The following is a 19,043-nucleotide window of genomic DNA, read 5'->3' on the forward strand; positions in this document are numbered from 1 at the left end:
TTTTTCTGATTTTTGTCCTGGAACAGGATGAAATACCAAAAATATTTCAATGCTGAGGACTAAAACTCCAAATTGCAACGTACAATATGATTGGTGAGAAGTAAACAAAAGTAATTGTATGCCATCATATGAAAAGCAAGTCACATACAGAATAAAATTTTTTCCTGTACTATATCTACTAATTTAAATCATGATGTTAATAATTATCAAATTACTACTAAGTATTTTCTTAGGATATATTATATGTATAGGACTATATTCTAGTTCCTAACTGGGTTCACAAGAAATATAAAACCTAGGTCTACTATATATTCTTTCCTTCCTTCAAAGTGAGAGAGTGGCATGGACATATATATATATACTACCAAATGCAAAATAGATAGCTAGTGGGAAGCAGCCGCATAGCATAGGGAGATCAGCTCAGTGCTTTGTGACCACCTAGAGGGGTGGGATAGGGAGGGTGGGAGGGAGACACAAGAGGGAGGGGATATGGGGATATATGTATATGTATAGCTGATGCACTTTGTTATACAGCAGAAACTAACACAACACTGTAAAGCAATTATACCCCAATAAAGATGTTAAAAAAAAAAATACATGGTGTTATGGGGATGGATGCTGGTGATGGCTGCACAACAACGTGAAAGTATTTAATACCACTGAACTGTGCACTTAAAAATGGTACATTTTATATTATGTTTACCACAATTTTAAAAAGGAAGGTAATATATTTTTGATAGCCAAAACAATCAGTTAGAAAATAAACTGTAATATAAAAGTGCCATTAAGCAAACAAGTAGTACACAAATATTCAGGAATAAATTTAGCTAAAATCAGTCCTTTAAGGCAAAACCAAAACCAAAAACCAAAAACACAGAACAGTTCAACATTTAAAAGTAGAATCTACAAATAAATGCTCCTTTATAGGAAAAGTAATAACTATTATAGAAATGTCTATTCTTAAAAGTTCACCTCAAAAAAAAAAAGTTTACCTCAACCAAACTCCCCACAGCATTCAGTTTTGGGGGCAATAGAATGAGAAAGATATACTAGTAAAATATTTTCTGTTTTACAAAAGGTAAAAGTTGTTCAATTTTTCCTTGTCTCATAATTTAGGTTGGGAAGGCAATAACTGAGGGTCGCTCAAGATATGTGGAAATTAGTCTCACACTGTGATCGTGTAAATGTAGAGGTATCAATAATGAGAGGATCTGCACAGGGAAACATTTTTAATAACATCAGTTATTTATCACTTTAAACTAAAGGCAGCCCTGTCCTTGAGATCATAAAATAGACTTATATACCAGCAATTCTGGAAAATATATATAGTACCATAAGAATCATAACAACCTTGTCTTTTTAAAGTATATTTCCCCATGTACAATAAAAATAATCTTTATTTTTAATTTCAAATTGGATAATGAGGTGTATTTCTTCAATTCTTATCAGAACTAACTCTAGAGTACAGTAAATGAGTAAATGTGGAATTCTCTTTTTGTTTTAAAGAAGTTTTAATATTTTATTTATTTTTATTTTTTGGCCGCATACCATGTGGGATCTTCGTTCCCTGACCAGGGATCGAACCCGCACTCCCTGCACTGGAAGCGCGGAGTCTTAACCACTGGACCGCCAGAGAAGTCCCTGGAATTCTCTTTCTTTACTACCCCCTTTTTTTCCCCACACTGTCTCTGTATTTCCTGTTTTCATTATTAAGAGTCTTTACTCTTCTTATTGGAAGAAATTATACACAAATCACACTAATTTCTGAAAGAAGTGCATTTCGACACTGCTTGAATTCTGAGGAAAACAAAACTCACATCTATAGGAACAAAATTATAATTTTTGGACGCTTACTGATTTTGTGAACAAAATTCAAAATGATGCGTAAATAAAATGAAAGCAATTGATAATAAAGAGGGGAAAATATGGTATCAGCAGATTGTAGTAAAATTAAAAATAGAAGTGGAACATTATATCAAAGACTAAATTATGAAAAAAATTCACTCAATGGAGTAGAAGACAAATGAAAAAAACTTAGAAAATCAGAGGTGATGGATGAAAGACTATGAGAAATGATAAACAGCATGGAGGATACGGGAATTAGATCCAATCTACATATATTGGGGCGAGCAGATAAAGAAGGTAAGCATACCAATCAAAAATAAATATATAAAGAGTAGTATCAAGGAGAAAGAGAAAAAAATACCTCAATAAGTACATATAACAAAACATAAACAAAACCAAGATAGATTTCTTACAAATGAACAAAGTTAAACACTTCAGACACAGACTAGCAGAAGTTTTTAAAGCACTTTTGCCTTTTTGGGGGGAACTGTTATGGGCCCATAAATTTACAGTTGGTCAAGTTTGTCTCGTTCACAAAACAAAGAGTCATTCTTAGTTATGAAAAATGAAGCATAACCCTCACGTTTCTTTGGTTTACAAACTATTAAACATGTAAATCAACTAACAAAGATGAAAAAATAAGAAATTACAGATGAATTGCGATACTAAATAAATAGTATTGAGCAATAAAATGATCTAAACGTGAATTAAAATATAACTGTTGAAATATAAAACCATGCAAATGTGACAAATCTTTAAAGAGATACTGTGAATGGAAAATCTCTGCCTAAAATTCAAGATTACATAAACACATGAATAACAGTGGTAAGATTACATAAAAGCATGCCACATCGTCATCTCACACAGATGGAATTGGGGTGAGTAGAGATTAAATTACCCAATTTTCTTCCTAACCCCATTAATTAAAAAAAAAAGTTCAGACATGAGGGCTTCTTTTGCTTTTAACCACCATCAGAATAAAATAGAATAAGTACACATCAAATCACTAAAGAAAGAAAAATATTAGCGATACAGCAGAATACGTGGGAAAACAGCAAAAACACATACACCTATAGGCTGGAATATTGTGCAGATATTACAAATCATTCCATTTTAGAATATTTAACGACTGGAGGACAGGCTCCTGACATAACATTAAGGCACACAGGTATCCATACAATTTGATATCAACTTTATGAAAATAAACCACATGTGCACAGAAAACAGAAACAATACCAACCGATTTACAGGTTTCTCAGTATAGAGGGATTATGAGGAATTATTTTTCTTCTTTATTACATTTCTATATATTTGAAGTAATCAAAATAAAGATATGTCACATCTATTTGTCTTTGCCTAGCATTAAATCACATCAGTTACTATGTGTTACTGTATGTTGATTATTTAAGTAGAATACATTATCCAAAAATTAAAAAATGGTGACAACAGAGACATTTTCAAAATGAGAGACTTCCCTATATATTTCATAAACTTCAAAGGGCAAATATTTTTCTTATGTGAAAACTAATAGTAGATATAAGTTCCCTGATATGCCTAAAGAGAAATGTGCAGAGACCACGGTAATGTGTGCACAGCAGATTAAAAATGGCCACAATTTCGAGAGGTGCTGTCTATGTCCTGATCCCTTGATTCTGGGTGGCTTCATTGACAATTTTGATCAACAGAATACAGTGAAAGAGCCGTTGAGCCTTTTAGCACACCCTGTCTCTTGGAACACTTGCTTTCGGATCCCTGTCACCATACTACAAGAAGCCCAAACCACACGAAGAAGCCTTGTGTAAGGAGACACTCTAGTTAATAGCCCCAGCTGAGCCCTGCATGGTCCCGAAATGACACCTGTATCAATTACTAGCCATCTGAAATCCAACCATCTTGAGCATCCAACCTAGTGGAGCCATTAATGACATAAACCCCGCCCACCATCTGACTGTAAAGGCACGGGAGACCCCAAGCAGAAGCTGCCCAGTTGAGCCCCAAAGAATGGTGAGAGAGAAGTTGTTTTAAGCCACTTCGTTTTAAAGTGGTTTGTTCTGCAGCAGTAGATAACTGAAATAATATGAGTAGATGCAGGTGTGTGTGTGTGTGTGTGTGTGTGTGTGTGTGTGTGTGTGTGTGTCTGGGTGAGAGACAGAGAGAAAGAGAGAGAGAGAGAATTAGTAGGCAGAGAAAACATTTAAATCCAGTAAGTCTTGGCAAGATTTATAATAGGGTCCTGTGTTATAAACAACTATTCCTTGAGATAAAGCAAAATCATCCCTTCAGGTATTGGAAAACAAAAATATTATTATGATCTCCATTTTCAAAAACAGAAATATGTTACACTTAGGCTAAATTCATCACTAATCAAAGGTGAGATAAGTAAACATTAAAATTAAATCTCAGGTTCAGAGACACAAATAATTAAACTTAAGGGCAACCCTAAGTATACTTACTGAGAATCTATTAAATGCAAAATTCTCTTTTAGGTTTTATTGTGTTTGCTTCACAGCAACTTGTCAACTTCTGAAAACTATAAAACTAAATGTTATATGTTTCTGCTTCCAATAGTTATATTGGTCATAAAGCACCTCTGCTAGGATGCAAATATATTTAAGTATCATTATGAAGTTAGCTGCATTTATGTTCAGAATTACCAAATGAACAGTCATTTTACTTAATGCACAATGCACAACTAATGAACATTCAAAATAATAGAGAAATAAAACTGACCTGGGCCATTTAAATACTGTGTAAGTGAACAGTGTAGTCGGACAATTATAGGTTCTGTTCGAATCACTTCCCATGCCACAGCAATCTCCTCCTGTGCAAATATTTGAAAGATGAATTAGTCATCTTTTAGAGTTCTTGATTTTTTTTCCAGATAAAATTTTTTTAACTTATTTTAAATCATTAAGGCCTATAAATTATTTCAAAACCTATTCGCTTGTGAAAAGAAAGCCAAAGTACTCTTAATTTTTGCCTTCTAAATCTAAAAATTAAAGTGAAAACTTAAGAAATAATGATATACTACAAACCCATAAGTTTCAGAATATATTACAAGAACTGATGGAAAAAATATATATGTATATAAAATCTCTGCTTTTTTGACAAGTCATAGCATTTCTTCATAAATCACTTTGAAAAAGTCATTATGTTACTTATAGTATTATGTACAAGAGAAACTAAAATTAAATTTCTTCCAAGAATAAAAGTGTGTTTTTTAAATGTACCAATCATATTGCTTCAAGTGATACTTACATCAAGAAAGCTAACATCAATATGCAGATCAATATCTACATCATCAATGGCTCCATATTCCCTGAAAGCAAAGATTAACATTATTTTTTTTCATTTTGCTTAAAAGATAGTGTGTCCTAGCTTATTTTAAATTAAAATTTAATCATGAATTTTCATCTCTCGTTTCCACAGATAGCTCAGAAATGACGTGGACATGAATTAACTAACTCAATTTAGTTGGATTGTGGTCTTATGTGACCTCTTTATACCATATAGATATAGATATCTTTCCATCTTCATGTTCAAGCAAATGCATACATAAATTCAAGAGTTATTTGGTTCATAGTTTCAAACATTCCCAGTTCTCTGTGACAAACTAAACAATCTTCTTATGTGACCACTCACTTTTCACTGTACTCTCTGAAGATGAAGAGCCGCTTCTAAGGACAAGAAAGGAGTTTCTGACACGAGGAAGGGATGGAGGGATAAGTGACTGCCACAATAATGTGCCCATAAGTTTTCCTGTCACATTAGACGGTGGTTCTGAAACTGGTCCAGGTGCTCTGCCACTTAAATGTCACTATGTTTTGACAGGCAGCTCTAAAGGTCTGACGTATCACAATTAAAACAAGTAACAACAGTATATTCCACATAAAGACGTTATGGAGACCAACTTTTCTCCAGCCAACATAGTGCCACAAACTAGCATATAGTTAACAAAGATCATAAAAACAGCAATTTTTATATTCTCCATACACACATCCCTATTTCTGATATTTTAATAAATTTCTTAAGTTACAAATACAAATCATAGTGAGGGAGAAAACTATAGAGATAACAGAAGTTACAAAAGTTAATGGCCAATATTTATTGAGCACTTTCATGCCAGAAATCGTTCTGAGGATTTTGCATACCTGTGGTCATAGTGCACTACAGGTACTATCACCATTTGCAATTTATATGTCCACTAACTGAGGCTCAGAGTAATAAAGTAACTCACCTGTCATCACTTCGTAGCAGAGCTGGGATGTGAATACACGTATCTTATTTACTTATGCAAGTGCTTAGCCGATTCAATATTCAATAAACTATCACTTTGTGTTGGAAACCAGGTCAAACATTAATGGATGATCTCATTAGGTCCTCATTATAGCCTTCTGACAGGGATACTATAATTATCCTCATTCGCAAATGAGGAAACTGAGGTTTAGGAAAGTGAAACAAGTTCTCAAAGGGCAGATAAGAAGTCAGTGGGAAGCCAGTTCAACTTCACGTTCAACTTCAAAATTGTACAGTATAGTATCTGGCACATAGTAAGTACTCAATGAAAATTTCTGTGTATGATAGATGCAAATAATGCTAACAGAGTACAAAACTATGGCACTTTAATAGGGTTTAGAGAAGGCATTTTTAATGATTAAATGGCTTTCTGTAATTTGATGAATAAAGGAATCTAGAGGGTCCTTTTGCTTTTTGATATCAATGACCAAAAAAATGCAGCATGTTAGAAAATAATAACTCAGCCTCTATGCTTTCTCCATCCTCTCCTTAAAAATATATCAAAACACTGAGCACATTTTCACTATTTATGAAATTATTTTTGTTTTTTCATGGTCATATTTTTAAAGGTTACATAAAGAAGAAAAGGGATAAAATGATTCGCATAGGAATTCTTTAATTGTCTGCGTCAAAACATCTGTGCTATTCATAAAAACCTTTATAACCCTTTACAAATATAGGCATATATGCAAATTTAGATACAAAAGTATGCCAACTTAGTTATGAAATTATACAGAAACTAAGACAAGAAGAAGGACCAAGCACAAAAACCATTTATTTTATGCCTCTACTTCAGGGTTCAGAAAACTTTTCCTAAAGAGGTCAAAAGAGTAAATATTTTAGGTTTTTCAGGCCACATAGAGTCTCTGTTGCATATTTCTCTTTCTTTGTTTTTTTTTTTTTTAACAACCCTTTTAAAAAGCAAACACCATGAGCTGTTCAAAACAGGCCCTATGGCCCAGTGGTCATAATTTGCTGACCCTGAACACCAGCAAATTATTCATAATATAAGAAGTCAAATACCTACAGCCAGACATGTTAAAAGAGAGCCATTAAATACAATGATAAGGATAGATCACCAACGATGTGCAAAAGACATTTTGGTGAGGCAAAGAGACCTTGACAACAACATTCCCAAGAAAATTATAACAAATACGTGCTAACTTTTACCTAGAAGGATGTATGTAAGAGTAGAAATTAGAAAAAAAAAAGAATATTGAATAATAAGGAATTAAACGATGGCACGTTGATATAATTTTTTTAATTACCCATTATTAAGACTATTGATATAAAAACATTTAGTATCCTGAGGGAAATGTTCCAAATATACTGTTCACTGAGCAAGCAGATTACCAAAACACTATGGAAACTAAAACACTTTATTTAGATAAAATAGAAATAGGAAAACCAAAAAAGTATAAAGAGTACTTACATATTAACTATAGGTTGTGGATAAAATTTATTTTATTAAAAAATGTTATGTATTTTCTAAAAAATATCTACCTTTTCTGATTACAGTGGTAATATAGACTCATTATATAAAATGTGAGAAAGAGAAAAACGGACAATAGATAACTTGTAACACAGTCACTCAGAGACAATTCTTTTTGCTTATATCTCACTCCAGTCTCTTTCATATATTAATATATCATGTAATACACATGATGATTATTAAGGATAATAAGGTATGTAAAGATCTTTGTCCTGCTCTTTCACTTTTTCTATAATGAGGATTTTTATATTGTGGAATATTCTTCAAAACCATAAATTTAAATGTCTGTATTTATATGAATAAAATTATGTAATACAACATTAGGTTGCTTTCAATTTTTTTATGCTATAAATATTGATAAATAGCTCTCTGGATAAAAATCAATGTGCAGCTGTCTTCCCAGAGAATAATTTCTAGAATTACAGAGTAAAATAAATAGTATAACTATATTTGGGAGTCTTAATATATACTGTTTAGTTACTATTTTAAAAGGTTAAAACAACTTATAATTGCACCAGCAAGGATCCCCCAGTGACCATTTTCCACATCCTCATCATCACCAGGCATTTTTTTCTCCCATCTTTGCCAATTTCAGAGGGGAGAATAATTTTGGATTTATTTATGATGGCAAGACTTGGGTATGTTTAGAGGCAGAGAAAAAGGAATCAGAGATAACAAAAGTCAGCACAAACCTTACCCACAGCTGCTTTCTTTAAAAATAGATTTCCAGATCATTTCAACAGAACTTATCATAATGTTATGACCAGAATGTGATATACGTTCCTTATAAAACCTTTAATATGTGAATTCTGAAGTATTCCTTATATGATTTCTTCAACACTTTTTTGGTTAAAAGTTAGTATTTTCCCAGTTCCCAATACTATCAATTTCTTTCCAAAAAAAAGTAACTAACAGGTTACAAGTGTTCTTCTTCACCGTGGCAGAGCATAAATACAGAATTTTAAGGAGGCAGAGGCATTAAAGGTTTGCAATTAACTGGATTCTGCAGGTGTAGATCTGTAAGTAGTTACACTTTTGTTTTTATGCCACACTTCAAAGAACTCACAACAACACTGTGTATATGCAAACCAATTTCCCTTGTGATGCCCTTTTTATGTAATGCCAGTAATTTCACATTTCCCACTGTGAGATTACAAAGCGTGATTACAGTCTGTCCAGATGCAGCGGCGCAGTCATCAGGATTGCTTCTGTATCTGAGTATCTTTCAGTGGCCCTAGATCTCATGAATAGTAAATGTACAATCAAGGGGAATGCTTGAAATACCAATGCAACTTGAACTGTGAATCTTGATATCTGATTGTGTACTGAATGCTATATCGGGTTTATAATAATTCAAAACAATTCCGTGCACTGCCTATATTTATTCACTATGAAAAGATCACATCAGGGCCTCCCTGGTGGCGCAGTGGTTGAGAGTCCGCCTGCCGATGCAGGGGATACGGGTTCGTGCCCCGGTCTGGGAGGATCCCATATGCCGCGGAGCGGCTGGGCCCGTGAGCCATGGCCGCTGAGCCTGCGCATCCGGAGCCTGTGCTCCGCAACGGGAGAGGCCACAACAGTGAGAGGCCCGCGTACGGAAAAAAAAAAAAAAAAAAAAAAGATCACATCAAATTGAACCTGAATACTTTTTTAAGAGAAGGGACACTACACAGAAATGATCTGATGCAGTTGTTTCACTCTGGGACTGAGGGTTTGAGAAGAACTGCTCCACAAATTTCTTTCCAGCATCTGAGTTATTAGTCTTTGAACTGACATATCTTGAAATCCAGCCATCTGATTTGGACTACTTACATGTGACCTAGTTCATTTAAGAACATATGTATGAAATATATTTTTCTATGAACATGCATTGTAGAGGGCACTATGTGTTAAAATTCTTAGCAATTCATTCTCCTGTTTTTTAGTGGAACTAATCAAGACAACATCCTCATTAATGACACCACATACATACTTACAATATATTAAATGTTAGACCATCTGTGTTGGTCCTCCTTTCTCTATAAAACCACAGCTTATTTATTATACTGTTGTGATGTTTTATAATACTATCTGATGAAAATTAGCAGGACTGTGCTGGTTATAAAAATATATTTTAGATAGATAGCCTTCCCTTATCAACTGTCAAGGAAATTATATTCATACACACATACATGAAACTCTATCACAAGTTCTTGGGAAATAAACCTCTATTGCTATTTAGTTATTTCTGCTTTCAACAATTAGTCAGTTATATTTTGAGAAGAAATATATTTTGTGAAGAAACATACACCTTCCTATGACATCTGAAACTCAACAGCTTGTGTGTCTATCTCTGCATGCCTACTCAGTGTGTGTTTCATGCTCAGTGTGGGAGAGATGTTTGTGAATGGGCCAAGAAATATGCAAACTCAGTAGTTGGGAAGAAGTCTTGGCAGATTAAAGCATTTGCAAGACTGTATTCATGGTAGCTATAAATCTCTCTAAAGGACAACAGGGCTAAGAAGAATTTAAAAATTAGAGCCAGATAAGAAAGGAAACCCATATAAAATAACAGTGTATAAGAGGTACAGTGTAAACACTTGCTACAACTCTGCCCTCCGTTTAAAAGTCCTTGGTTTTGCTTGGGGAAAGCACAGGCATTGGAAGTAGAGGTGACTGTCTGGGATCTCACATTCTGAAGCTTGCATCTAGATTTTATGCCAGTGTTTTTGAAAAATAGTCTCCTGTTTGTTTCTTTCTTCTGTGTGTCTCCTGCCATCACTTTCCCCTGGTTTTCAGTTCATACTGCTTTTCTGTAGGCTCCAGAGGCAGAAGCGGGAGAATCAGTATGCTGCAAAGGACATTACAAACATCCAACCCAAGATCTTTTGATGAATGACATACTTCGGTGTAGGTTAAGTTATGCTGTAGTAACAAACATCCTGAAAATCTCACTGGTTTAACACACAAAAAAAGGATTTATATCTCACTCACGCTACCTGCTTACTATGGAATCAGAGGACTAGAAAGAATGCTATTCATTGTAGTCGCCAAGGGGCCCAGAGTGGTGGAGTACTGAAGATGTGGGAACTCCCACACTAGCACTTTGGCTCACATTTCACTGGCCAACACTAGTTGTGTGTCCACTGCTGATATTATAAGAGGTAGGGACGGGACTTCCCTGGTGGTGCAGTGGTTAAGAATCTGCCTGCCAATGCAGGGGACATGGGTTTGAGCCCTGGTCCAGGAAGATCCCACATGCTACGGAGCAACTAAGCCTGTGCGAAGCCACAGCGGCTGAGCTTGCTCTCTAGAGCCTGTGAGCCACAACTACTGAGCCTGCATGCCACAACTACCGAAGCCTGCGCACCTAGAGCCCGTGCTCCACAACAAAAGAAGCCACCGCAAGGAGAAGCCCACGCACCGCAATGAAGAGTAGCCCCCACTCGTCGCAAAAGCCCACGCACATCAATGAAGACCCAACGCAGCGAAAAAATTAATTAATTAATTAAAAAAAAAAAAAAGAGGTAGGGAAATACAATCCTGCCATCTGCCAGAAGAGGAGAACCAGAGATTTGTTAAGTAGTCCTACTGGCCCACTACTCATGGAAATCCAGAGAAATTAAAGTGGTCCACCCGGATTTACGTGGCTTTTTCTTTCCTTTTCTCTCTCTCTCTCTCTCAACCTCTCTCTCTCTCTTAACCTCTCTCTCTCTCTTTTCCATGAGATATATGTTTGGGTGGTGAGCCTGAATATAGTGGTATAGCTTCCTCAAACCTTAAAAAAATCCTCTGCATGCCCCGTCCTCCAAAACATCAACTCCAAAATTACAATCATCAACCACAAAAAGTGATCAAAATGAATAGTCAAAATCTCGCAATCTTCCAACCTACTTTAACATTAGCCACAATAAAAAGATTAGAATATTACTCAGATGTCTTCAGTTCTTTAAATGGATGATGGATGATCATAAAGCAAAGGATAATTTATTTGGGGTAAAAGTTTGAAGCATCATCAGCAAATTATCAGAATCATTTCATTCCCAACCAAATGAGAATTTTGTGATCTGTAATTCCCTGCTTTCTAAAAATATTAATCTCAAATTGTTTTCAATAGCACTGATCATTTTTTAAATGAATACATGACTATAGGAGTAAATTTATAGTAAAAACATAAAATAACCTCATTTTGTTGCATGATTCAAGATGAGACACAGGCAGACTGATCAGGGGGTTAACCATGCTCCCCCAGAGACCTAACTCACTTCCTGCACAAAAGCCTGTGAATCAGAATTGTCATCAATGTTTCCAAGTATGGTTCAACCCAGCCAGAATGCTGCTTTTGAATGATCTGGCCAGGTAGAGCTAAAATTACCTACTTAAGTAATACATTTATTATCGGTCACTTTTTCTATAGCCTCCCTCAACTTACTAAAAGAGAGTTTTGCCTCAATTGAGGCAATCTCTGTTATTTTCATCGCTTAAAGAGGATTTAGATGTGGTTAGCTGCCTTTCTCATTAGATGTCACATAAAAAAAAATGACAGCAGATAGCATATTATGCATATTGAGGTACTTTTGCTCTTCAAACTCCATTAAGTTCTTATAAAACTCAATTAAGTAAAAGAACAGCTAATTAGAACAGTCTGTTTTCAATAGACTTAAAACTTTGCAAAGAAGGTGACTCCAAGATCTTAAGCCTAACTACTCCTTTCTCCCATATGTCCAAGCCACAGTATTTGAGACCAGACAGTAAATTCATTCTTATTTATTTTAAGTAAATCACACTAGTCCTGCTGTGATTTCCCTTTATATCATGAGGCCTCTGGGAGGTTATTTATTCTGGAAACATCCTCTGTAGTTAGAGAAAATCTAGAGCAGGCAAGAACATGGCTTGCGTTCATTGAGAGTTAAATTGGACCAAAACTTGTAAGTGAAAGAGGCAAGGGGAAAATAATCAAAACCATTTATGACTTTAGATACTTCACTTGAATGAAATTCCAGATATTTATCTAATTTCAACAGTCCATAAATTATCAATATTTTATTAATAATGGAAGATACTAGTAGAAATTATAAGTATTTACCTTATGATAGTAATATAAGAAATTATCAAATGCTTGCTGAAGAAACAAAAATATTCATATATATATATATATATATATATATATATATATATGATATGATTGAGGCCTAGATAGCATGGAAATATATGTAAAAAAACTTTATAAAAGCAATCAATGTGTGGTAAAGTGATTCTCTAAACAAAAATACATATTTCAAATGAATAGCAGCTAAATTCTATGTTGTGTTGAATTAATCATATACAGACTCTTTTCTTTCATGGGGGAGAGGGTTAAACTACTACGATTAAAGTTTTAAGCTTTCAACCAAAGTTAGACTAAAGTTAAAAAAATTAGTCATTGTTTTGGACAATTTATTTATTTAGGCCAAGCCACACAGCTTGTGGGATCTTAGTTCCCCTACCAGGGATCGAACCCAGGTTCTCGGCAGTGAGGGCACGGAGTCTTAACCACTGGACCGCCAGGGAATCCCTGGACAATTTACTGATAGTCCCTGTTGCCTTCTTCATTTATTCATTCAATAATACTTATGGAATCTCCATACTCCTTATCCTGGAGCCAGAGCATAGATCAATTGTGAAACGATCACAGCTAATTGGCTAAAACTTTGGAAATTGCAAAGATTTGCTTTTCCAAGTATAATCCCAATCACTCTTACTCAGTTGTAGCCTAATATCCCTCCATGAGCAGGAGGGAGAGGGTCCGGGTGTACGATCCCAGCTTATTGAGGCCACTGGTGGTTGTGAGTTTCTGCACGTAAAATGAAACAGTTAGCAATTATAAGTTACAGCTGTGTTATACTCCCTTAAGTATTCGTTCGCTCTCTCAAAATCTGCATATGTTCACTGAAAAGAATATAACCAGATAATATGAACATTTTTCACAGACGTTCCACTGAAAACAGTCAAGAAGCCCCCAGCTTATATTTCATATATGCCCTGTGCTAGGCTAAGTACTGGAGTACAAGCAGGATTGAAAACCAAACCAACACAAAATAAAGGCAAATAACAAAAAAAGTGTGCTGCCCCAGCAGTCACAGAATTCAGAGTCTAGAGGGGGAGAAGTAAACCCATAATGACAAGACATGAAGAGACTAATAAATGAGATTAAGAGCCAAATGTCATGGGAGTGCAGACGGCAGAATAAGCAATCTGCACCAGAGATTCAAGGAAGGCTCAAAGAAAAGTTGACCCTTAGACTAGGGCTTGAATAAAGAGAGCAACCGGGTTTGAGAGGGAAGTACTGCTTGGGCAAATGGACAAAGTCAAGGGGAAATATAGCATGTTTCGAGAACAGAAACAATCCTGGTTTGGGTGGATGAGGCTGGAACTGAGGTCAGGCTGTGAGAGGAGTCTGGAGACTTGGAGAAGATAAAGACTTTAGGAAGATAAAAAAATCTGAAAACTCAGATCTGACTCATGGAAGGAAACAAGTATGATGGCAGAAAAGGGGTTTTCTTAAAATAAGGAGAGAAAAGAAAGTCTAAATAAGGATGGTGGGGGTCTTCTGAATGATTAAAGTAATAGAAAATGGCCTGGAAATTTATCACCAAATAATATATTAAGTAACTGCAACAAAAAAAAATAATTATCATTCAAACACACATTGTACAAACATGTCTTTTTTGCCTTTCTTTTTTTAGGGGCCAGATTACACATCACAAATGTGATTTGGATACCAGCGGTTATGCATTATTTACTTTTATTGTTCACACAAATATGTCCTGAATTTATGATAATAACATGGGCTCAGCTGGCCAAATCTGTTATAGGAATTGATTATGATGCCACTCAAGACTGATATTTTATCAGACTAACTCTCCAAAAATAACTATTTAATGAAATCAATGTAATCTTAAACCATGTGTACACACAAAAAAATCATAGCCATAAATATGCCATTTTGTATAACTAGAAACATAATAGACTCTCTCACATACTTTCAAATATAATTAAGCCCAAGAAAATTTCCACTTAACTCCAACAGAAAATTCCAATGACTTTCCAAATAATTTTAAGTTGTATTCACCAAAGGTATTTATTTACCTGAGAGAAACTGCATGTGGCCCATATATCTCTCTCACTGCCGACAAATCAGCTTCGAGTTGGGGGTGCTTGTGCAGCTCCCCGTCATAGTTCACCTGATGAAAAGGGATAATTTAGAAATGACTTAGGGTAAAGAGAATCAAAAAAATCAAAATACAAACAATCTCTTGGACAGGTGACCCTGTAGTTCTGCCATGGGCATTTTCTCTGTCGCCTTCATGAAAAAAGTATAGACAGTTCAGCAATATATTCACTAAAGTTCTTAGGTTCACATACATCTAGTATAATTTATTATGCTTAAAAAGTAATATTTGACTACTTTGATACGAAGACAATGCCAATGTTAAAAGGAGTGAAGTGGCAGATAATCTGAAAAACTTCTAGACTGAAAAAAAACATTTACTTCCCCCTCTAAGAATTAGCAGTGTAAACAAAACTCGAAACTGGAAGAATTATTTTGCAGAATGTTAGAGTCTTATATTGTTTAAAGAATCATTAGGAAAAGTACCCCATTCCTAGTAAAGCATTCTGGAGAGAGGAAACCTAGTTTTATTTATGTCCGTCCATACCTCTACTGCCTTGCATATACTTGATTGACAAATTACTAATTTCTGATTCTGAATGAATAAATTGACTTGCATTCTTTACATAATAATAACTGGCTTTAAAGCATCTCTTTAACATATTACCTTTCCTTTAAACTATCCAAGTTACAAAGTGTAAGGCCAACTGGCCCGAGGCAGGGGAACGCAATCAAATTCACGGGTTGCATCAGACCGAAACTCTCCGGACCACCCACTTCCAGAAACTGACCTGGAGACATTCCGGACCACCCAGTTCCAGGAACTGACCTGGGGACCTTCCACCCGGCCCAGCCTTCCCGCCTTTCCAGGGGCGGGACTAGCGGTCCCAAGACTGATGTAACCGGCACCAGATATTGCCACGACACCCGAAGAGACCACCAAATAAGGAATACCCTGCGCCCTCCCAGATTCACCACACCACTTTCCCTTCTTCCCCTATAAAATCTTGCCCAACCCTCGCCCGGGTGCGACTTCTCTGGCCCCCTTCTCTCGGACCAGTGAACCTCGCCCGGGAGCCCCCCCTAATAAAGCTCACTTGAAGCTTTCCTCTGTTTCGAGATGCCGTTTGTTAAGATCCGACCTTACACAAAGCATATTGGATCAAGAAGTTTACAGAAACAGAACAAGACAACTTACATAGCCATATCCTAAAATCAAATGCTCAGTTTAAAATTTTAACATTATTCTGGAAAAATATAATGAATTCTTTCGTATATATGCATATGTGGCTATGCTATTTTCATATATATATATATTACGATGTTTCTTCATAACAGTGTTTCAACAAACACTTTAGTATAGAAGGAAAAGGAAGACAATGAATACAAATAATGAGGATGCTCGATAATTAGGGCCCATCAGTTTTTATAAAGGTTCATCACCTTCTATTTAAAACTAACAATTCATGCTTTTATTAGTGTCACCGTTTCAAAATATTGACTGAGCACAATATGCTTAACAAATGTAAAAGTTAAAAGCATAATAAGATGCTGTCTGCAAAACATCTGTAATGAAGTTAAGACAACTTCAGTGTAAATAAATGATTACAGCCAAGTAATTGCAAAAGTAAGCTTAATTTCTGAAAATATATAGAAAATGAGCGACAGACAAATTATAGGAATTTCCTTGTTAGTTACAGAACCCTGCACAACACACAGGTCTTGTAGATGACAAGCACAGATTTCCACTAGAACGTGTATGGCTACTGCTACCTTTGAGAGTGGCTATTTGGAGGAGCTGGTGTGCTTACCTGTCCCCCATAATAAAATTCTTCAGAATCGTTATCTCCTTCAGAATCTTCTTCCACCGTACTATTTTGTCTTGACTCCTTAAAATAAGAGTAAGAAGGCAATTTTAATGGTCAAACTAGTTTTCCTCCTTCTGAAACGAAAGTAACAAATGGCCATAATAGGTAGGTCTTATGCATACCACACGGATTTTAAAAAAAAGAATTGTTGGTGCAGTACAAACCAAAACCAAAAAGGTAGTAAGAGACAATTTTGTGGGTGCATTAAGCTCTAAGTACGTTTCACTGGTCTTGAGTTGTACAATTTAATATTTGATGCATATAAAAAGCTACGTTAATCAATTACAATTTGGGGTTTGTTCTGATAAAACATCTGAGCAGCTCACACTGATTCAATTCTTTATTAAAAAATTCCTCAGCGTTATTTATCCCAGACTGTTCTCACTTCCACTGCCAACTCCACATAACGGTATGAAAGAAAAGGCACTTTGAATCTAATAATATAAAACTCAAATTATGAAAATAAATACAAATCACATTATGAAGAGAACTTTGTAGAAATTATTTTAGATTTCAGATTTCAAAAGGATATTTAATTAAATATGCTTGAACTTGAAGTTTGAGTTTCTAATTAACTGAACCGTATTTGTTATGTGTCTAAAGTACAAACAACAAAAATTCATCTGAAGTAACTATTCCTATTCCTGACCCTTTTAAAATAATTAAGAGAAAGGTAGCTGCTTTTAGACACAGGAATCTATTAATTCAATGTTTTGTAATTATCCCTAAATTTCTAGATCAAATTTCAAATTACTAAGGCCAACAAAAAACCTAGAAAAGGGAATTTGGGTTTTATAAAATACAAACAGTTTTTGGTTTTAGCAGCAATAATGCTAAATCAGTGATTCTCAGTTTGGCTACTGAAGAGCAGGATGAGTGGTACAGCACTGAGAGGAAGGCAGGGTTGCATTCAGTGCATAGTTTTAAAACCAAAGAATCGTCGGGTCCCACCAAATTCATTTTGTTTGTTTAATGTCCCAGTATTTACTTAGAGATGGAAGTAAATTTCTTGAAGGTGAGGAAAGGGGATAAGTTTGTTGTTTTAACACTGGCCAAAAATAATAAGACTATACCCAAGCTCTGTGTTCCTTTAGCTAGAAAGCTCATCTTTTACAGATGAAATTTTAAGGGTCTGATCAAAACTATGTATACCACATACAGTTAATCTAAACATACAGTTTAGAATAACATACGGTTATTCTAAATATGTTACATAAGTGCTCTTCAATCAACTACATTATTTGATGAAAACACAGAGAAGAAGTTAAGTTTTGTATGCACTTTATTTAGATTTAAACCAGATGTTCTTTCTGTTACTTTAAAGGTAGCTACTTTTAGGCCACCATCTTTCCCATACATAAGTCCCTAAGCCAGGAGCATGTACTTCATTCACTATATGCAATTTTAACCTAAATAATGATGATATTAACTACAAATACACAGTAAATTTCAAATATATCTATACTGTTTGAAGAAATATAATAAAACATAAAATGTAATTTACATACCTCCCCATTTTCCTTCTGTAATTTGGATTTTATGGATAAGCAACAGTTAATGTCATTTGTCTTTCTTAATTCTGAAAGTTATAATTAAAGAATCATTTTAGTTTTCAGTATACTATTTACCAAATATTTATAAGTTTCAGTATAAAAACACCCCATAGATGATTCTTTCCTTTGCAAGAGAAATTAAGGGATATTTTGAAATTATATTATGTTGGAGAATTATATTACATACAAACTATTCTGATTTTTCATTGCCCATAAAAATGTGCTCAAACTGAAGTGGCCACCGTACAAATTCCTTCAGTTCTCACTATATATTTCATGGGATCTACATTGCCTTCAGTATGTTTTTTAAATATTCAGTTTGTCTGGCAGTATCATTATGAATGAAAATATTTTCACAAAAGCAAATATCTGCATAAGGCATTTAAATGTGACTTTTTAAAAGTACTAATTTATGCATTTTAAAAACTGTTGAAAAACAAATTAATGACTTTAAATAGAAAATCTGTATGGAAAACCAGATTTATAGATGCCAAAGATAAATACTATATGGGTTAAAAGAAACCAAAAAACAAAGCTACCTACAATCAAGAAAATATTAACCTGGAATTTAAGAAAACAGTGTATTCCTATTACCTGTTGCTATTCGATGAAAAATTACTGGAATTGGCTCTGTAGTAACTAATACATCTTCATCATTTTCTGAACTTGACACATATGTATTATCTGCAAAAGAAATATAGACAACTAAAGGCATAGTAACTTGAAAAAGTACAACCTTTATTTAAAAAAAATAAGGTATAGCCACATCACTTCCAACACTCATAAGGCACACACTACTGTTCTGATTAATCTCAGAAAAAAAATGAAGTAAATTGCAGGTTTATGTGCGAATTAATTGT

The 19,043-nt window shown here is 34.8% G+C and overlaps 1 protein-coding gene across 2 annotated transcripts in view; it reads right to left on the reverse strand.

Moving 5' to 3' along the window:
- PARP8 (poly(ADP-ribose) polymerase family member 8) overlaps nucleotides 1-19,043 on the reverse strand; it is a 177,463-nt gene that overhangs the window by 58,690 nt on the left and 99,730 nt on the right. For both annotated transcript variants that reach the window (XM_082621641.1, XM_082621642.1), the window contains exons 5-10: nucleotides 18,778-18,867; nucleotides 18,139-18,209; nucleotides 16,574-16,651; nucleotides 14,741-14,835; nucleotides 5,104-5,164; nucleotides 4,576-4,666 (exon numbers count right to left, since the gene is read on the reverse strand). In XM_082621641.1, the coding sequence (XP_082477767.1) occupies nucleotides 4,576-4,666; nucleotides 5,104-5,164; nucleotides 14,741-14,835; nucleotides 16,574-16,651; nucleotides 18,139-18,209; nucleotides 18,778-18,867 (486 nt within the window). The remainder of the gene's footprint in view (nucleotides 1-4,575; nucleotides 4,667-5,103; nucleotides 5,165-14,740; nucleotides 14,836-16,573; nucleotides 16,652-18,138; nucleotides 18,210-18,777; nucleotides 18,868-19,043) is intronic.

Source organism: Mesoplodon mirus, assembly GCF_964341445.2.
Source record: "Mesoplodon mirus genome assembly, chromosome: 5".
Lineage (NCBI taxonomy): Eukaryota > Metazoa > Chordata > Mammalia > Artiodactyla > Ziphiidae > Mesoplodon > Mesoplodon mirus.